This window comes from Aythya marila (assembly GCF_965140915.1).
Source record: "Aythya marila genome assembly, chromosome: 18".
In the NCBI taxonomy this organism is placed as follows: domain Eukaryota; kingdom Metazoa; phylum Chordata; class Aves; order Anseriformes; family Anatidae; genus Aythya; species Aythya marila.
Window position 1 is genome coordinate 5,474,534 of NC_139059.1, and position 22,657 is coordinate 5,497,190.

The window sequence follows — 22,657 nt, forward strand, 5'->3', positions numbered from 1 at the left end:
AGGCTAATTGACATAATATTTGTTTTGCAGACAGAAATGCATTTTTCTTTCAGCTTGTCTATAATTTATGCAATAATACACCTACAAGAATAAGAGGAAAATCATGTATTTTAGTGTTGCATATTTGAACAGTACAAATGAGAAAGCTGATCTAAAATGGCAAAAGTAGCAAGGTCCCAACATTGACCAAAATTTACACAAATAAAATCTTCTACACCCACAGCACAGATGGAATCATTTGAAATGTAATCCTTCCTGTATTTTTTATAGAGTTAACTGTGCAAGCATGATGTTGTTTGTCATCAGGAGCAGCAGTGTTACTCCCTTACTTCCCTGCCTAAGTATCAGAGGGGGAAGATATATCAATACAGGAATACAAGGGTTTCCAAATTGCACAAAATGTTTATTGTTAGTCTAGTACATTCAATATCATATTGACTAGAATACAGTAATTCAAAATATTTTTGGCGAATTGAAATTTTTAAAAACCATTTCAAACACTCCAAAAAGCAATGCCATGAAAAATTAACTTAAAATTAAAACAAACATATTCAAGCAATAGTTTCACTTTTGACTACAGAAAACCTTTACATGGGTTTTAGTGGTTTTAACAGTACTGCATTTAAACAAAATATATGAAATCACAAAAAGTGGAAAATACTAAAATACACACAATGTTAAAAAACTGAGGCATCCAGATGTGAGACTTGTACTTGGAATTACCTGCCCAGTTGTCCCATTTGTACTTTTTTGGGGCAGTTAATTACTCTGCTGTAGTGATGCTGTTTCTCCAATCATCTACTAACACTGTACAGCAACTCTTCTTCAATGCCTTAAATCTAAAGTTTGTCCCTCTTGTTAAGTTCCGTTTACAAATGTATATAATCTAAAATATGCAACCCACTGACAAATCTAGGTGCAATATTAAACGGTACCTTGAAAAACATCCCTATCTTGCTACTTATCATTTGAAGATAGGCAATATTCAGAACAAAATCTGAAAAAGGCAACGAGTTTTGCTTGTTTTTGAATACTGACATGAAAAACAGTAAATTAGAAAAAGGATAAAGTCAATCTTAATATAAGACATTCATTATATAGTGGGACAGATTACAATTATTGGATAAACAGTATTACAATGACTCTTCTACAACTGGTCATTTAATGCACATGTTCTACAATCATGACTTACTACCACATTTTGTTTTCCTCTATAGAAAGACAGCAATACAATTGAAGACCAGTTTTACTCTGTGTTAAGTCCTAGAATGACAAGTGCCACTGAATCAAGTTCTTCATTCTTTCCTCCCTGAAAGGCTGTGCTTGTGAAGAACCAATAGCCATGAATTCAAAGTGGTCAGCAGTTGCTCTCTACCTGCTGTTCTGACAAGGATTTCCCAACAAAACGTCAGTCAATGACCCAAATGAAAGTTGGTGGGAAGTGGTTCTGCTGGCCAATTCAAATCCCCTTGAAAAATCCAAGCCTTAGTATTACAGCACCAATATATGTATACATATTTTGGAAAAGTTACTAACCGTTTTGGATAACGTGATATTAACTGGGCACCTTCCTTGATACTGCCAAGGTCTGATGTCAGCTTTCATCCAAACTGCTGCTTTACTGGGCAGCAGAGAGTTGAACTGGGAATCTTGAGAAGAAACTTGTGTTAATTACTTCTTTAACGCACTTCATCTCTATCACATATAGAGCCAAATTAAGGTGCTGTTTACATGGTACTATAGATGAGCAGAATATTACCACATTCAAACTCAGCAGATGAACATTTATATTTTAGTTTGCAAAAGTGGTTATTATAATTACACCTATAATATAACCCTTGGAAGAGGTATGTTTGCTTGTCAGTACAGTATGTGGAATGTAACCATTTCTTGCAATAGATTTTGCAACATGAATAACTGCATAGATGACAGTTGTATGTTTTCAGTTCAGTAAATGTACTTTTAAAGTTTACAAAAAACACAAAAAGTTTCTATAAAAGTCACATTATATCAAGATAATGGGTGGTAAAAGGTCATTCATCTGTGATTCATGTTTAATAAATGACTAGTGGAAAGGTGATAGAAACCAAGTTCAAATCAGAAGTTACATTTTTGCTATTGCACTGACTTCACTTGAATCACTAATTTAGAAAAATTCATGTAGTTAAAAATTGTAAAGTTAAACTAGAATACAAAATTTATTTGTAAACATCAGGTAGCCAGTTCTACTAACATGGAATGGACTCTTAGTACTGCAGTACAGTATCTTAGTTATTTACAGCACTTGCCATACGAAGGACAATTCCAGGACACACACAACATCAGTTCACAGTAATTGTGTTCAGAGAACTACCAATGTCAGTGCAGTTTTTCTGTGCAATTTTCCAATTTCCCCGAATTCCTTAAGTCAAATAATACTGTTACAGAGGCCAAGTGCAGATTACTCCCCCCACTCTGATATATATGTATATATCATAAGTGACGAATGATGTCTGCAGGACTTCTGTAAAGGTACTTCCAAATGGCATAGTAATGAACAGCAGCTGCTGTGGCCACAAATACATGCCAGATGGCATGGGCAAAAGGAATGACTCCATCACTCTTGAAGAACACCACACCAAGACAATATATCAAGCCTCCCCAGGCAACCTCCTGAAGTCCATCGGTGTTGCTCTGACAACAATTAACAGACAAATTAGAAAACCGTATACAACATTTAATTACACTTCGTATAATACATTATATTTATACAATATGTTTCAATAGAACAATAGAAGTAATAGTAGGATAAATCAGAAGTTAAGACAAGTCTGATATTTTGCTTCAGGCTTGTTTTGTTAGCAGAGCAGACAAGCATGAAAAAGCCAATTGCTGAGAAATCATGTTTCTCAAATACAATGCATTAGTCTGATAGAGTTCAACTACTTCTCATCCATTCAATTTTGCCCTGCTTCACTGGAACGAAAAGCCTCTAGTAAGAGACAAAAAGCTAGCTTTGTTCCACATAAGTCATTTTTAAAAGGGGCAAGAGTCAATTTACTTTCCCCATTTTGACCCAGACCACAGAATCAACTGATTAGATTTTACCTACAGCTTTTCAACATACCAAGAAAAAAGGACAATTTGTTATCAGAATTTTATTCTACTGTCCTAAAGAAAGCTTCTCTCCCAACTTCTAAGTCTTGAGCAGGCATCAGAAACATTCATGAACAGTAAAATTTAGAAGCATTCCATGACAGGTTAATATATTTTGTATCTTCATCATTTTTACTAAAATCAAGGTAAATGACTTATTACATCCAATATCCTATCAGGGGTGGGGATCTTAATGATGTTTGGAACCCAAGTTCTTTTTATCTAGATGCCATGGCCCAGATTCAACAAAAGAAGATAACATTTCACTGAATGTAAGCTATAAATCCAAAAATATTGCTGACTATATTTGGTTCTTCTGCAGGGAAAATTTATAATTATGGTGGACTATAATTAAGATCTTTTCAAAAGAAACAGAGCTGCACCAGATCTTAAAACAGTTATAAAAGGAAAGTTTGTATATTTGTAAAGTCAACAATCACATTCCTTACCATGGAGGTCACTACCAGAGCAGGAGAAAATCCCATTGCTAAGTAGAAAAAGAGCTCAACGATCTTATACCTAAAATAGAGCAAAAAGAACCATTTAAGATGGAGTACATAAAATACAAACATCTCCTTCAACAATAAAGAAGGTATGTCTAAGATTTTATGTTAGCATGAGTCCATTCAATTTCTCATAAAGCTTTTCACACAGATATGTTTTATTACAACAATAAAGCTGTTATTTATCTCTGTGCATGCTGCAGCTGCAGACAATACCTTCTTCACTGAATACTGCCTAGATGCATTCATTTGCATTAAATACTAATGAGAATAAAATATTCAGACAACTCATATTCTCTAATTTGAGAAGAAGCTCAATAGCTCATTGCCAAAACAAAGAACAGTCTGTCTTGCCCACTGAAAGTATGTAAGAGCAGGCTCTAGAACTTGTCAAACTCCAAGACACATATTTCAAATTAGAAACACTACTACTACTATTAGAAGGTAGCAGGAATTAGTAAATCTTGATATGTATGCAGTATAATCTATACATATTACTGCATAAATTAGTGGCATTAAGAAGTCTTTTTTTTTTTTTTTTTTGCATTACCCACTCTTTCCTGTTTTCTTGTAGTAAAGAAGTTTTAAAATTAGATACTTCCCTCACACCCCTTTAAGAGGAGACAACAATATACCCTAAAGACAGGTTATGACAGAGTGAATACACTTATCGCTTGACAAGACAGAATTTTGCATCACTCATCATTTATTTCCACCATCTCAAAGGTCTCATTTCCATCTACAAAAGGCCAGATACTTTAAGAAAACCACACAGTTTAAAGCTGAATGCAAATAATAATTCTTACTTTTCATGGTAGAGAAATACATAAATGGTTCCTCCAGCAGCCATCAGCCAGATAAACCAACGCATGTGAGATGCTAGAGGTCCAAGCTCACGTAGATTTAGCCTGGAAGTACAGAGATTTCAACAGACAAAATTAATGAATAAAGCATATTGACACAAGAGTAGGAGGCTTGATAAAAATATATATTTAGAGCTATAACATAAGCACAATGAGGGAGAAAAATATTTGGACATGCAGCAGCAGAAGGTATGTTTATATTGATGTGACCACAGCACAATGTGGAATATACATAAACAAACAGCTTTCTAGTGCTTTCAAATACTACTTCCTGTTCTGCAAATCCCAGGGGATTATTATGTTTCATTGCACAATACAGAATGTAGTCAATTGCTTATATGAAGACACCTATAGAATGTGAAATGTCACAATGATAGCCTGTTTACATTGGGAAAAGCTTTAATTCTGAAGCTGTGCTTCAGACTTCTTACCACGGTGCATATGATGCTGCAATGAAGACGTAGATCATCATTCTGTCACACATGTGAAAGCAATGCTCCATTGTCCTAGCAGGAGAAAGAACAAGCTCATCAAGGAAGATATTGAAAAGATTTTTGTAATTTTTGTATCATCACATTTTCCTGACACATTTTGTAATTACTTCGGGGGAAATACCATCATCTCCTTAACCTCTTAAAACCATTTGGAGGACTGTTGACTTTTCTTCTATGTCACAAAGTCATAAGCAAGACATGTAGGAGATGAGCGCTCTTCCATCCCTCTCCCTTTCTCCATCTCATCATACATTCTGCTCACTGTCAAGGAGGCAGAGTTTTGTCACATCAACCCTACCTAATCCAGAAACTTTTCTTTTTACTACCAGTTAAATGCAATTTATGGCCCAGAATTATATAGGGGTAATAACAGATACAAAGAAAAATCACATCTTGGTTTTCCTGTTGCACCCTTGCTCTCAAAGCTGTTAGCCATGTATCACATTTTTATTCTCTTGGCACACTCTGTGTTACTTAAAGTACTTGAGCATGCCATAGTCCCAAGCAGTCCTCATTTCTAAAATGGGCTTATATCCACCGTGCACTTGTATTACATTTTTCCAATGCAATTGCTAGATTAAGACCCACTAGGTTATCAGTTGCATTGGAAGAACAAAAAAAAACCCTTCCCTAAGGCACCAGACATTGTAGGTTTGTTTGCACATGAACTTGGCTCACTATTTCTTCCAACAGAATCAAGGGTTTGGTTTATTTTGTTTTGCTGTTTGTTTGTCTGTTTTGAAGTGATTCACTACAAGGCACTACCCCAACTTTCTGTAAAATCATTACTTTTTGACTACTTTAGAAATACAGTGTTAAAACATCACAGAACATGAAAATAAATAAAACATCATATACAAGAGCTATAACGATACCTTAAGTGACTCTTCTTCCAAGAAACTATGTGAAATACTGTGGAGACAATGAAGAGCGCACAGAGCCCCATGCCATACATCCATGCTGTTATCTTTTCCCATCGATCATCAGAAAGCCGGTGGAGAAGGGCACTACCCACAATTGCAGGAACAATAAGGAACTAAAACCCAAAACAAAATACAAACAAATGTTAAGACTGTACTTGCTACAAATCTAACTACCCACAGTACTGCAACAGCAGGGTGGATGGTTTTATAGCATGCTGCAGTATTATGTGTATGACATTTGATGGCAGCCTTCACCTGGAACAAACTTTTCATTTAGTTTTAAGTTGACACACAAGGGTCTAGACTTTGGCAGTGTCTCAGACAGCTAGGTTATACCTGCTCCAAACAGAAACAAAGTTTCTCCTCACATGGAATTAGGATAAGCTACTAGCTCCTCTAGCCATGATACAAAATCAAACAAAAGGATTTATGAAGTCTGACTAGCTTTTTTTTTTCCCCTCCCCATCCTGCTTTGTATTTCTATAAAGGTTTTAATCTTACTCTAGACTCAGATCTAAACTGCCACTTGTGCAGAGGCTAAGCACAGAACAGACCAAAAGAAATAAATCTCAAAATGAAAAAAAGTATTTCAAAGTGTGCAGTTAAATAGCAGGTAACAGAACTAAGCAAAGGTTTTGCAGAGCTTGGGTTTTAGATATGAAATAAATTACCTGCAAACTTTTATGAAGATTCTTAATGCACAAATATGAAGTTCTTATATTGCAGTGTATCCCAGACTGTTTGCCTTACCATCTGCCTCTCCAGCAGCTTTAATTCAGATTTTCCAAAGTTACTACTGCTATAACATCACGATGGTATTAGCATGCTCACGTGAAGTATCTAAGAGGTGGGCTGCAGGTTTCATACAATCATTTTCCTTTCCAGGATAAATTACTTCATCCATCTTTGTCTCATTTTGGGGGACGGGGGAGGAAGTAAAAAAAAACATGTCCAATTAAATATTTAGAGAATAGAGCCTGCTGTCTCAGACATTTCTACCTGTCTCCTTCTACTGTGAAAGGGTATCTTTATCAGTCTTTAAGTTAAAAACCCTGTAAATGTTCCTTTTTAGACCCTGCTGTATATCTTAAACATGAATTAAGTCACTGGAATTGTAAATAGACTTCATAGGTTAAATACTTTATAGGTCAACCTAAGTCTCACATACTAAACAAAGCTAGGAACCACTAATGTTTAAACAAATTGGCAATTCTGCTATGCACTACAGGTTTGATAGCTTAGAGCACAAAGTTCTGGTCTAGCCTGCACTATCTTTGTTCTGTATCTACTTGCAGACAAGAAATTGAGGCTCTGATCACAGCTATGGTTCAAAAAGATGCACAGCATACTGAATGAATCTGTAAACCAGCTGGTTAATCCAGAGAAAGGGTTAAAAAAAATGACAAAACAATGCTTTTACTTCTGGATTTTGAAGTACATCACCTGTCACTTCATTACACTTATAGCTTCTTCCTTTCTGCAAAGCTTGGTACATTCAAACCAAAAGCAGTAGAGCCATACAAATGAGAAGTACATCATTCTTGTGTCTACAGCATTTGGACCAGGGGTGAAAATACTTTGAGTTTTGCAACGAGACTATGGAAGTTGACCTCACACACTTTAAGGCCAAAAATAGTCTTCCAGTCTGGCTTCTTGTTTATCACAAAACCACAGATTTCCATATATGTATCCTGGAGAGCCCTCAAATTCAAGTAAGGTTAAAAACTGTTTCACTCCTCTGGAGATTAGTCACTCCTGATTTCCACATATGGTATACAGTTTAAAGTGTGGCTGAAGCCCTTGAGACAGCAGGGAACTGATCAGATGTGACAGTTGTTTCATTTCATATTTGTAGGAGACACGAAAATGCTAAGCTCCAGAAGTTTTTTTAGCTGGGTTTCTTTAAGCTGCAGGATCATGCTGTATCCACATTTGTCAGCTTGCTTCCCTATTTCTGATACAAATTTCAATGTGACTAAACTTGACAGAGAACTGAAAAGTTTTGAGAGATATTCTGTATCCACAAGTGTCACAAGCATGACAAATCCCTGCTAAATCTCTGTTAAAGGCCTAGGCATGAGCAGCTCAGAGATTCCACCTGGAGCTCTAATTAAGACCTTCTTATAGGAAAGAAGGCCTCCAAGGAAACTAGATTTAGATATTACAGAGTATCTTGCCTTTCTTATGGAGATATCCCAGCTTCTTATCAGTCTACTAAAATAAGTGTTTCACAAGATAAGCTATAATGCATAATGTTCAAACGGACCAACACATAATTCACTGCCAATTGCTTTTTTCAAAACCTATTGTATATAAAGTTTCAGGATTAAAAACAAGCAATTTTCTGATCCTTTCTTTGCACCTTCAGAGAAAAGAATACAGCCAAAAAATGAGTACGTGACTGAAGGGCTGAATTCATCTCTTTTCTGCCTTGTCGGGTCTCTAACGAATGATTCTATTTCTCACAGGGAACAATACCATACTAACATGAGAAGGATTTATTGTGTTTTATTTTTCTCCCTAAGTATTCTATTTGGAAACACTTCACCTCTGTGCCCAATATGCATCATGGGAACAGTTAGACTAAACAAGAGATGTTCTATTGCTTTTTTTCTGACCAAAAATAGCTAGATTAAAAACAAAATCCAGAAATGATACTCTGCTGTTCCAGACAACTGGATAAAAGTTCTTTAGGTTCTAACACCATACCATGTGTTACAATGGACTCTATTAAATCTAATTTCCATCTCACAAAAAAAGCAGCACTAGTCAGCTCAACGAGACATCTTCATTTTAAAAAGTCACTAGCACAAGAAGAGTATTCTTCAGAATACAGAAGCAATCAGTCCTTTAAGAAGGGGGGATAATTACCAGAAACTTAGTCAAATAATCAGAATTGATAGAACGAATGTGATTGTGCTGTCACTTCACAGGAATGACATAGCATATCTAAGTTGCCAACATTCCTAATAATAAAATTAGCTAAAAGTTAAAGAAGTTTTGCTTATTTCATCATGAAGTACAATTCTTCCAAATGGAAACTGTCACCCACCAACTTAACATACCGTGAACAACACAAGACCCATGATGCTCCACTTTACTGACTCCACTGCCTTTACTAATACTTGCTAAGGCAGAAATGAGGCTGGCAGGATTTACAGAATGAGAGAAAGGCAACAGTTTCACTAAGTTCTCTGGAGAAATGCCAGAACAAAATGAGCCTGAAGTTACAATAACAATACAAAAAAAAAAATGACAAAGGATTACAATATATTTATTTACAGCTACGGGATGGAATCCTTAAGAGGCAGCTTAGGTGCAATCCCCACTAGATATATATTGTAGAAACTGACTACCACAACCACTGCTGTCACAAATAACAGCCACTGTAAAAAACTAAGGCACAAAGAAAGATCCAGAAATAGTTGCTGTAGATCTGAGCAGGCATACTTGAGTGAAATTACACTCTCTAGGTATCAGTTTATAGGTATCTCCCATCTCTTTTGGGGTTGCTGAGAAAACTGATATTTCGGTCAGTATTTTATCTGTATTTCTTCCACATTTCTGCATGGAATCTCTCCCACAGACAGGTTTAAAAAACCATTAAAAACTGCTTTTGTCTGGAACATTCATGCCAACTTCAGTTATTTTCTTTGCACACAAGACTACACAGGTCATATAGTCAGCAACATGACCTTTGATGCACAAGCCACTGTGGCAAAGCATGTATTACCATGGGAGAGTGCATACATGGCTCTCACGTGCCCTTTATTGAGAGAGGAATGCTAATAGCATAACGATAGCCCCTACAGTTCCTCTTTGAAAAGGAAGACAAAGACCAACCAAGCAGCCAAAAAAGCCACGTGACACTTAAACTGTTTTTTTGTGGTCCATCTATCTCTAGTTTCCTGCTCCACAATTGCAGCCCTGAAGCCATGTAGTGCCTCTCTACTCATGAATTTTCACGAATAAGGAGACAAGCATCATGGAACAAGAAACCTACTGGTGACTTGGGTTTTGCACTATACAGAGGACAGAGAAACTGCTACTATCAGTCAGGTAGAACTGAGACATTTTCATCATAAGAGCACTTCTGAAATTTTGATGATTCCTCTTTCCATGCTCCAATGGCCTGGAAAATGCTCCAAGCCTCATTTTTGAAATATTTACACTTTTTCCATGCACTGTACAAACCAAAACTAGAACTCATTTTAAGAATAGTTTCTCCTTTCAAGGCAGTTGGAAGAAGCTTTTAGAGCAGTATAACACAAGTTGTGCCTAAATTCTGAAGTTTTTATACATCAGAACATGCCTTTTGTCTGATAAACCTTACAAGCACTAAAAAAATTCAAGATTAAATAGCAACTTGCCCAACGCTTTGATTTAGCTTACCTTACAATTCAAATGCTTATTACTCCTGCTTCTCAAACAGTTTCCTTCCTGTTCTTCTAAACAGAGATCAGTCTTTTCTGTCTCTACATTTAACTGCTTAGCTGCCCTTCCTGTCTCCTAGTGACTAAAGACAAGTCAGTGCTTCATTTACTGTTAGAAGACATTTTAAACAGCCTTTCTAGTAAGAAATTTGAAGACACCTTACTATGCTACACAAAGTTATCTTTTAAATATCGAATCAAAAACTGACGTATGGGATTCTGTATCCCCATTTATTATTTAGTGTTTTTGAAGCACATGCTTAAACTGACTACCATATATTTTTAAGTCAAAGCCAGAAGAGATACCTACCTGAGGACTACAGTTATGCTTGTAAAATACAAGTTGACTGTTTTCTGAATTGCAAGTAAAAAGAAATAGGAGGAAAATGGAGAATCATTGCTGTTAACCGTAAGCTATTTTGTATATATTATGTCACTACCTAATGAAAACTTACTATACTATAACATATACTTTACTTTATAACATATGCTTTGGAAGAAAATATAGTAACATATGCCCAAGTTGTGAGCAGATCACGGTAGATTTTAGCATGTAGCTTGACTGTTCAGAATTGGAATTAGACAGATTTACCATAAACAGTATTATACCACAAAATACTGATATGACACCTTGGCTGTAACCTGCTGCTAACAGGCCTATTCAACTAGATGAAGCCTAGAATTGCTAAAGAGTACAGGAACTTCTGCTAGATATCTTCAGAGCCAACTTTTTGGCCAGGATTTGTACAAGGATTAGGAGATAAACTACATACTTACGCAAACTAACAGAATGTTGCTTCATTTCTCTATGTAAATATGTGCTTATTTGTCTAATGTTGTACAAGAGACCCTTGGCTTAAAAAACACACACAAGCTTCAGTCAGCTTTTCTGTATATAAACCAAGAAGATTCCATTTCTACCAGCAACACAGAGCTGCATGTTTGCTATTTATAAAATACACAGGAATGATCTAGGTAGAGCTCCATTCTTAAAGGACTGAAGAGTCCCATGCACCGCACCATGAGTATTTGTATCTGTGGCTCACTCAGACACATTGGAGATAAAAAAAAAAAAGTGGCCAAAGTCAAACATACTTCAAATGTTTGGAGTAAAACAAGAGACCAATGAGAAGCACTGGCTGCCTTTATAAAAGAGCAAATGCTAAATTAAAAAGTTTTTAAGAGTTCTTTCCAACTGCAAAAAAGAAGTGGGACTGCTTTTGTTATTTTGTTTACATATCACATATTCAAATCTAGTATGGGTCTTTACATTATGAAAATAAGGGCAGACTAGGATTTTTAAGGCTGTCTAGCATTTACAATCAGCATTGTTACTGTACCTTTCAAAAGAGGGAATTGAAGAAAAATCAAAAAATCAGTTTACAGATATTTAGTATCAGAACTAAGCCATTTTTGCTTTTCGAGCTATTATTATCCACATTATTATGTTTTTGTTGTTGTTGTTTGCTTTTAAATGAATCCTTTGCATTCTAACCTGAATAAATCTCCTATTCTTCCAGTATAGAATTCCCATATTACTACATGAGCACAGCACCAGGAAATCTGACTAGAAAGATTAACTAATATGTTTACTTATTTGCAGTCATCCTTTCATTGGCACAAGGTAAAACCACCTAAAAACATGAAGCTAACTTTGGTAAAAGGGAATCTTGAGAAGACTTTGGAACTTCTAGAGATTCAGAACAAGGACTGGTGATTACCAGACATCTAGTTAGTGTTACATTTAATGGGCTGTTACAGCTGAAGCTTACACAGAAAAAGCAGAACAGTTATAAATACAACACTTGGGCAAAGTTAAGTATTTAGCCATATAAGAAAAATACCAAAACACAGAGTTCAAAAAAATAGTACTTACTGCATGTGTGTAACAGTTAGCAGCATGTTCATAGCAAGTGGGTTTGTAGCGGCTGTTTGCTGGAGCTGGGTGGTTCATGAACCTGTTGAATAATTAAGGAGTACTGTTAGGGAAGTTAATAAACCATCTCTTTGGAGCATCATGAAGGAATACCTCCAACCCAGTAACATTAAAAATGTGTACAGACACGTTTAAGGTAACTATTATTAAAATTCAAATTTTTCCTCAAATATGTTCTCTTACCAGAAAGATCAGTTGACCATTCAGTACACAGACAATCACAGAATTATTTATTTATTTATTCATTTATTTTAAATCTTTAACCGATGTTTTTCTCATTTAACAGAAGTTGCATATAGAAATTATACCTCCTCTTTTCCACTTGCTTGGTCAAATAAAGAATTAACTCTCCCATTTTAATTACATAATAAAGACTCAATTTTTTCTTGAATTGTGACCTTCATCATAGCTGCCAAGGGTTACTCTACTTGAAAGAAATTCTTGAAACTCCAGCAATATTCCAGTTCTACATATATAACACTTCAGAGTAAGTCAACTTGAACTTTGTCTTTTCTACTCTTATAGCAAGCAATATTTGCTGTTGGAGTGTCAGATGGCACAGTTTTTTTCTTTGTGGCTAGTGCTATCTTCTATCTGTAACTAAAAGAAGTTACACAGAGAAGAAAGGATATACTAATGGTTACCTCAGAAGAGGAACCATTTCAAGGGGATTTCCATGACATTCCATCTTTTTCTCTAAGAATTTTCAAACATTACCTAACAAACAATCAATCTCACCAAACAAAGCCTATGCAAGTCAAACCAAGTATGATGAAACTTGAGAAAGTTATGGAACAACTAGCCAAAACAAATGTTGTGCTTAACTATTCCAAGGAGCCCAATATTTAGGTTGTTTCTGTGAAAATACGAAAATTAAGCGTGTGCATAAAAACCTTGGAAAACCAGCACACATCCATACACAACCAGTCAAAAATCAAAGTCACAAGCTACTACAAGCATGTTAGCCCAGCGCAGCCTACTGTCATACAAAAGAACTGCTTTCACTAATAAATTCTCTTTGTATATTCCAGGTTATGGCTGACTATTATAAAACTATGCATTGGCAATTAGTCAGGTATCCAACAAGGCAAGAACAGCTTCACAACAAATACAGAACGTGTCTATGTTCAGAACTGAGAACAGCTTTATTAGCAATATTTATGTACAGCAATATTTATATTTAATATATATTTTGTTAGAAAAACTTTGGTCCTGCCTCACGTCCCTCCTGGTTTAAGTGAGAAACAGTCCTATTTTGGGACATCTATAAAATATCGACTAATTTCAAAACGGGGAGAAAAAAGGGGGAAAGAAAAAAAAAAAAAAACACACACCAAAAAAGCCCCACTTAACCAGAATCTTGTCTGAGCAAGCAGTTCCTGATTTCTGGGATAGGATACGTGGTTTACAAAACATTTAATAAAACCTTTTTTTTTTTTTTTTCTAAACTGATATATGAAATTTGCTAAGACTTAAACAGCCTTGATAAAGTAACACAGTATCACCATGTCCAAATTATGGCAATTTCAAAAAAAAAAAAAAATGTTTCAAATGTTATGAATGTAAAGGATTAAAAAAAAAAAAAAAAAAAAAAAGTGAATTTTAGTCACAGAAGCTGAGTACAAAATGTTGTTACAAATGAATAGTTCCAAGGAAGTTAATGTAATGGCATTTTTTTTTTTGCCAGTGAAAAACAACGCTTCTCTAAGAGGATAATAAAATTGTAGTCATATGCACAGGCTTGCGGAACATTTGGAAAACAATATTGTTGCCCTGTGCATACAGACCTTCAACAGCTGCTGAAGACCATCTCAACATCATCTAAAGATGGAACATTCAGTTCACTCAGTTCTGCTTCCAAGTTTGGAAAACATTTAAAAATAAAAGCATCTGTTGGCTCAGTTGAGTGACCAGGATTAGACTGTCCTTGCTCAACTCCATAGACTCAAAGTCACAGAAAACCTTCCACTGATTACATCTAGAATATTATTAAGTTTCCCCAGAGGCCGTGGTGGTACCTTGGAGGTCTTACAAGAGAGGCTACAAAAAGCCTGAAGAACACAAAGGAATAAGCTTCTCCTCAGTATTAGTGTCACAACTTTTATTGCTCAAAACTTCTGTATATTATCATCTAATAAGCTATAAATAATTGAAGGTAGCTTGCTAATGGGATCTTTCATTACCTATTAGAGGATTAGAACAAAGATATTAACAAAGCTATCCTTTCTCTATTATCTACACAAAGGGCGTTTTCCCACTCTTGGTGCCAACACAAGAATGATGCAAATATTCATTTATCTACGTGGTAACTTTGTCTGAAATCTGATGCTTGCCTGCTTTTCCAGGCAAATTTCACACATGCACCTTTACTTTCAAAACATTTCAAACATCGTTTTTACATTAAAAAATAGTTCTGATCATTTAATTTAAAACAACTTGCTTTTCTTTCAGAGTTCTAGCAGAGTAATACCTTTAGGAATATTTAATCCACTTAGATGTTTATACCACCTGAGTTAAGGCTTTACCTGTACTTTAACAAAAAGGCTCTCCAAACAGCCCAGCACCTAACTGTTTTACATTTGACATACCTGCACTTCTCCTTTATGAAGAATGTCAACTGCCACAGACTGCAAGACCCAGACAGCAATTGCTGTGGCATATTCAGTCAGGTCACTGCTCACAGAAAGCATTTTCAGTAAAGCAAAACTTCAGTTATCTCCCTGTGCCTTTTTATAATACTATTTATAAGTGTTACAACTTCTGAGGGAAGATCATGCAAAAAGTGGTCGAATAGGGGAATAATCAAACGCAGCCAGTGCCACTCTTGTGTTTGCTTCATTTCCAATTGACTGCTCATGTTCAATGCTTTGAGAAACAGACCTGACATTTGAAGATAGCTCCTTTCTGATAGTACGTTGAAGAGCTCATCAAAAGCAGGACAAATCATTTTGACACATTCAGTTTAAAAAGTCAGTCATTTACTCCTCTAGTTATGTACACATAGGGCATTGCAACACGAAGGAAGAATTTGGTTGTAGACTTATTAGCATAGAGGCAAAAACTGCTCCATTTTTTCTTCAAGGCAGTGGAAGAAAAAACATACCACGGGCAACAGCTGCTTTTGTTTTCTGCAACGTGAATAGTGCAATACAGGGACATTGTTTTGTCTACTATTTACAGGTCAAGTTTGCCTCTTCTGAAAAAAAGGTAATTGTGAGGAATACACACCTTCCTAACAGAGGAAATTCCACTGACAGCACTTGAATGCTGTTTACTCCTAAACAAAGGCTCTCCATAACACAGCGAGTAAGGTTATTACCAAATGCAGGATAGTCTGAGAAACTGCACTCCAATTTATAGGAAACCCCTCTAAGTGAATGCTTTTGATTCTCAAACAATCCAACACCTTCTTTAACAGCAGCCCTAGTGAAATTGCAGTCATTCATCAGGAGATACGCCAGAGTATCTCACAAGAACAGACATATATGTCTCTATTTAAGATACTGACAACCTAAGGTCTTTAGCATAAAATACTAACTCCTTCAACATCAGAAGACAATATGGATATAACTACAGAGTCTGAAAAATTAGTTTGAGCATCAGGATGAAGCATTTTCAGCTTAACTCAGCGCAGCAGGCTTCACTGCCTGAGGACAAACACATTGAGCCAGGACAGCACCCCTGACTGCTCAGACACAGCTGCTCCAAATTCCACATAATCAGCTCTTGGTACTATGTTCAGTTCCTTACAGATAGCCACGAAGAATAGAAGCATCTCCAAAGTTTCCTGACTTACTTTAGATAAGCACGATATATTCTGACTTTTTGTACTAGAATTTGAAATTTCTGAAACCAAGACTAGTAAATACGTGGGGCCAGCCATGAGATCAGAATGCTTTTGCATTCAACTCCATTATAAGTTTAAGTAGCAAAAAAGTTTAAAGTAGTCATGCTTGGCCTCAAATAGATCTTGAGCCTTAAGAATGTTCCAGCTTTATAATTTCACAGCATATAAACGACATCCATTAACAAGTACATTCCCAATAGAATTGGAAAAGACAGTGAGAAAGACATGCGACTTCATTTAAAACAGGGGAGGAGAAACTCATACCCTCATTCCCTTTACGCAACCTGAACTTTGAACTTCAAATACTTCAAACAACTAGCATTTTAAATATATAGACTAATCTGTTCCCCCCCCCCCCGAGACCATTGATCTCAAGTTCCTGTTCATTTCCAAGGGGACAGATGCTCTATGACTCACAGTGATTTCAGAATTAAGAGATCACAGTATCTGGGAGAGAAAGGAAGAGGAAAATTGGAGGGTCCTTAATGCTTTGTCTTAGCTTGCAAACCCAACTTAAAAAAAAAAAAAAATAATAAAAAAGAATCTTAAATCTATCGCACATACTTGTGTGGCATATGTTCTCCAGTATCACCACAAGTTTATACCCAAAACTACAGAAAACATCTTTCAAATCTTGCTTTGTTCTTGATTCCCATCTGCTGATGGAATTGCTCTTTGAAGCATGAAGCAAAATATCAGTAAAAATGGCAAACACCAATAATGGTCTCAAAGATCTAGATTTGGGGGTGTGGGGGTTTCTTTTCAGGAAGTATATTTCCTTTATTCAGGTCAAAAGGCCCCACACTTCCTTTTAGCAGCCTAAAAAGCTCATTGTCTCTTTTTATATCTTTTTTTGCCTTGTGCTTTCCAGCAGCAGAAGAGACCAGGGAGACCTCATAAACCACAAATAACAGCATATCTCCAGAAATTGCAACAAGGTGGGGACAACTCCACAAAAACAGCAGCAGCATACATTAAGCCAGGCTGTATATTTAGATACCAAAGCAATTTGTTATGTTGGCTAAGCTCTTTGCTTTTGAGAGGAAAAGCAAAAACCACAAGCAGGTCAAAATTGATCAGCATCGTGTTTTCGTTTATAACCACGTAGGTAAGATTTTGAAGAGAAATAAGCAGGTTTACAAGCAGCTTGATTCTTTCTGACCAGATCAGTAGATATCGCCTCTTTATGAATTCAATCCATTCTGTTCAGAACAGAGGCATATTCCTCTGGACTTAGTACCTTCCTTCCTGGATTCAAAGATACCTAGTCACGTTTTGCAACTATCCAGATAATTTATCTTTACTATTGCTGAACAACTGAGTCAGAAATAATTCTGATCAGAAGCAGACCACTTGTTTGGAAATATCCGTGAAATTGCGTATGTAAAGACTCATGTTACAGCACGACACTAAAGACTACATGAAATCAGCTATAATCCTGGAAACCATTAAGAGTTGTGGTACCACACACGCATCAGGTCCTGGAAAAAAAAGCATCTGTGCACCTCACTGACTGCCCAAAGGATTCCTCAACCTCCAGGCAAGTACAAAAGGCAAAACCTCAAGCAAAGCGCAGGCAGAAGTCACAGCGGGTGCAGCACATCTGGGCGCAGGGACAGGCCAGCACATCACCCTAGGTGTGGGTGGCTGCACAAACGAGGTCTGATCGCGCTGATATTTCCCCCTCCCTCCCTCACTTCCCTTTCAGTTTTATTTTGCTGCTAACCCCCAAGCTTCGCTTTCTCAGAGCAGGGCAGCCCTACCAGAGCCTGGCCTCACCTGGCGGCAGCCTGCCCCCCACAGCTACCAGCCCTGCTCCTGGGCTGCGGGTCCCAAACCCCTCAGGGACCCGCGTTCCGTGAGGGGGAAGGCGGGCAGCATCCCACAGCCGCCCCGGCCCCACAGCGAGCCCGAGCGTCCCGGGTCGGGAACCGGGGCTGTGACACACGGCCGGATGCGCGACCCTTCACCCAGTTCGAGAGGGAATAAAATAAATAAATCGTGAAAACAGACACACGGGTCCCCGCTCCCGCCCCGCTGGAGAGGCGCTGCTCGCGGCGTGTGCTCGCCCGCTACAGCCAGCGATGCCCCGGCCCTCAACCCCGGCGATACCGAGAGAAACGCTCCGGTGGCTGCCCCCAGCCCCGCAGCCTGACCGCGGGGAGCAGCCGGGGATCCCTCACCTCCTAAACCTCTCCTGGAGCCGCCGCATGGGTCCTGGCCGCCCGCCCCGGCCAGGCGGCGGCGAGCGGGGGGTCGGGACGGGAGGCTCCGGGCGGCTCCTGAGGCGGCGAGGGCCGGAGTCCGGGCCCTCATTGGCGTGCGAGCCGCCGCGGCGTCGTCCGTCGACGAGGCTCGGGAGCCGGGCGGGCGAGCGGCGGCTGCGGGCGGCCGCTTTAACCGGCCCCTCTGCTCCCCTCAGCCCGCCCGGCCCCCGCTTCCCTCCGCCCCGGCCCGCCCCCGGCCTCCCGGCCCGGCCCGCCCCTCGCCATGGCGGGAGGATGGCGGCTCCTTCATGGCGGCCGCGACGTGAGGCGAGCCCGCCGCACCACAGCGCCAAAATAAGCAAATATCTGAGGGTTCGGCTATTTAAACAGGCCTGGTTTTTAACCTACAGAAGCTGGAGGAGTCCTTCCGTGAGGGAAGCCGGGTGGCGGCGGGCTCTGAGCACCGCAAAGGCCCTTGTCCCTGTAGCACGCAGGGGGCTGCCCGGCAGAGCAGAGCAGAGCAGAGCAGAACGGGCTCCTCCAGCAGAGTTGTGCCTCTGCCGTCGCACAGAGCTGCACGTGGAGTAATTACAGTGCTCTAAGCCGAGGTTACAGCGGCTGGGCTGCTGCTGATAACCTGGCTGGCTGTTTTACTAGTTCCTCCAGCTGTAAGTCACTGAGGTGTTATCAATTTAAACCATGAATTTTTCCAAGCAAGGGTTATTTTACATGAGTGAAGAAATGTTGTCCACAGTATTTCTATGAGATGAACGTGGAATTGCCTTTCGTAGTACAAACTGGGGCATGAATTAAGAGAATTCTTGAATAAGCTTCTGTCTTCTAATCTAAGACCTTGTTTACAATGGGATCTGAACTGTTAGAGCCCTCAACAAAAGCAATTAGTACAGGCACACCAAAGCAAACCGCCGGTTTAGACAAATAAACTATATCCGGCATCAATATCGTTTACGGCAGGGCAGAGACAGACGGGATGGGATCTGCTGGCCGCTGCCGCAATGGTTTATGAGTTGCCTCCCCAGCGGAAGGTGCCACCTCTGCCAGGCAGCCACCTCCACCACAGGCTGTAGAGAGAAACGTGGCCATTGTCACTTGGCTGGCAGTCAAGTTAAATTCGGCTTTTCATGGCCCTCAGTCCCCTTTACTAAATCTTCCTCCACATCAGGAGTTAACAAACGGTTAGGTGGTAACGGCTTTGTAAACTGCCACAGCAAGACTTGCTTGACCCTTGGTTTCTCGCCTTTCATGATGAAATAAGCTCCTCTGGGACGAATTGCAATTTTCAGTCTCCCACAGGGGCTTGCTGCAACGGTAGCTGGGGCTGGGCCAGGTGCTGCAGACAGGCAATCGCTCAACTTTGCTCCAAGGCAAGGGTAGAACATGGGGCTGGAAAGGAGAGCTCCTGAAATGCAGAGCCAAACTAGTTCCTGGATGCTTCTCCTGAGTTTCAGGAGGGCTTAAATTACTTCCATTAATCTCAGTGAGGTATCACTGTTAATAAAGTGGTACAATCTGTCATCTGATTTAAGTGTCATGGCTAATAAAAGAAAGCTCCATGTTGCGGAGGTACATCCTGCTTATGTTATCTATTAATCCAAAAAGAGCGGAGCTTGAGGACTCCACTGAAGAACCCAGCCCACATGCATGACTGCATATTATTGGCATCCCAATAGTGTGGCTATATTTTGAGGTGGAACTTGTGGTAGTACAGCTCCCTTCCATAATACCACATATCCATCCTTGCATTCCTCCACTACTGCCCCAATAATTTGTTTTTTCAGGCTGTAAAAATGTTCAGGAAAATACGATTCTGTGGACACCAGGACTGGAAGACTGGCTTTTTTTGTGGTTCTGGTAAAACCTGGACCGACTCCTGTAAAACAGATCTTCTGCGACCTTCAAAGGTGCCCACAGAGTCATCGCATTTTGTCTCCATCTTCTCTCACTCCCTCTGCTCTTCTTTGGCTGCTGCTTCTGTCTCTTCCCAAACCACTCTCATTATCTTTTCCTTCCCTGCTGCTTTTCACATTTGATCTAGATTCTACCAGGAAATGTGTCACAGAGGCTTTTTCTCCTGTTTTCAAAGCCACTTTTTCCATGTTTGTTCTGTGGTCACAGATATCACACACTGTGAGATCTTCAAAACAACAATTACTGTAGCTTCCTGTTGTTGGAGCATCAAAGATTTACAAATTAAAGATCTAGTTCGAATCACTGTTTCAAACTTGTTTCTTTTGAATAACAACAAGAGCATTCAAACCATGAAGCTTGAGAGAGTGAAACCAGGTTAAGCAGACCACCAGCCATCATGAGAACTGTAATGAGACTGGAAAGTTTTGACACTTGTATTGAACTGAATCTCCACGTCTCTTAAGGATAACACCAAATTACTCAGCATGGATATTTTTAAAGTGGTCCTGGCCAATAACTTTTTTTTTAGTACCAGTGACTCTGGTTGAACTCATCACTCTAATTGCTTTTTATGATCTAATGACTCAGAATCCTTTATTTTTTATTTATTTATTTTTTTAATATTAGAACAAAAGAAATGCCTTGTTATGGGTGAAATGACTATTAAATTTAAAACCTAAATTTTGGCAATAAGCATACAGAATTAAGGAAGTAAAAAATCTTATTAATTTGATCGCTTTTATCAACAAAATATGAAAGAAAAAAAAAGAACTTTGAATACAGGTGTTTTTTTTGATTCAGAAGTGTTCTCAAGACTAGAAATATGCAATGGTAAGTTCAGCTGGGAATGTATTTTAATAGATGAGTCAGGGTTACAAGGAGATGGAAGAACTTTCCTTACTGGATGCATCGCTGCTCTAGGGGTCTCTCATGTAGTGCATTTAGAAGAAGGACGAAAGGAAAATAAATGGAAAAGAGCTCATTAATAAAGAATTGAACTTATTTTTTCATCGGACAAGGAGAATTTAATTCTGATCAGTGCTGTGAGGTATTCATAAAATGGATTTTACAAGATGAACGAGGCAATCCCACTTTGATCCCTAATAGGAGGTGTTTGCATAGCAATCTGTCACTAATTGCACTTCTTGACAGTCTCAGCAGCGTAGTCAGTGGCTGCAGGAGCTGGTTTGCCCTTATTGTTTCTAGGTCAAATTTTACCCACGCAGAATCTCCTGCACATCCGTCACAGGAACTATCTACAACCTGGGGACAGCGGACTTTGTTCTCCTGGACATTTAATCCATCACTTTTATGAGCATTAAATTGACACAGACATATGTCATTTCTTAATCAGACATCAAGTATTTTTATAGTATTATGCAAATATGGACACAAAAGTAGGGTCCGTAGTGACAGAAATGGCAGTTTTCACTCTATTACAAAATTGTCCTGGGTTGCACAACCTTATCAAGCCAATGGGCAGGACTTGCTGAAATCTTCCTTTTCCCCAGCCAAGGTGAAATTTTAAGTGCCACATGAGATGTCAGTGGGGAGTGAAATTCTCTCAGGAGGTTAAGCTAACAAAACTAAACATCCCGCACAAAAACTGAGTTTCTTCTAGCCATTTGGCACAGGCAGCAAGTTATTAATATAAGCCCACATGATAACTACTCTCTTGATCTGTTGAACAGATAGCAGTCACATAACATTTGTAAGCAGCTCCACAGCTGCCAAAACATCCACAACAGGGACGTGACACCGCTAAGAAATGTTCCCAGGTACTCACTTTTCGGAGCTGCCGGTGCTGACGGGCTCTGTCAGAGCGGCAGGACGGCACACGATGGCTTGGGAAGCTCTCGGCCAATTTACGCAGCAGAGGTGAGCTGAGCAGCACCAGGCCCTTAATGAGGCACGGGAACAAGTCTGACAGGTGAAACTTCTCTCCACTCCCAGTTTACATGAGAGAATAAATCAAGCATTTCTGGTAAATAAGGGTGGGGAAAAATACCTTTCTGCATTCTTTTTGCTTTGTAACAAATAAAACATGGGAATCCAGCCCTCGCCTTCCTGTCTTAGCAGTGTATGTGCTAATGGATGAAGCTGATGGTTTGACAGAGGTTTGATTTAGAGGCTTGAGAGGCAAAGCTCCTTCCCTTTCCTAGGTTTAGAGTACAAATTCAGAAATAAGCAAGGTTGTCACTGAGTGACTGCTTCAAATGTGTGTGTGGTCATGGTAGATATGCAGTCTGACAAAGCTCTTCTTGGCTGGTAAAACAATTTACTGATGCAATTTTGGAAGGAAATCCTATTCTTCAAGATTCTAATAGGAAAACCGGTTTTGCAATAACGTGGCCTGTAAGACCAGGACAGCAACAGGTCCCTTGTGA

General features: G+C 38.9%; 1 protein-coding gene across 1 annotated transcript; it reads right to left on the reverse strand.

Moving 5' to 3' along the window:
• Positions 1-382: 382 nt before the first annotated feature.
• Positions 383-18,531, reverse strand: MMD (monocyte to macrophage differentiation associated). Its single transcript, XM_082775082.1, has 7 exons — positions 18,318-18,531; positions 12,228-12,309; positions 5,871-6,031; positions 4,933-5,007; positions 4,445-4,546; positions 3,585-3,654; positions 383-2,673 (listed from the first exon to the last, which is right to left on the reverse strand). The coding sequence occupies exons 1-7, from the start codon at positions 18,344-18,346 to the stop codon at positions 2,473-2,475; spliced, it is 720 nt and encodes a 239-aa protein (XP_082631208.1). The 5' UTR covers positions 18,347-18,531; the 3' UTR covers positions 383-2,472.
• Positions 18,532-22,657: the final 4,126 nt, after the last annotated feature.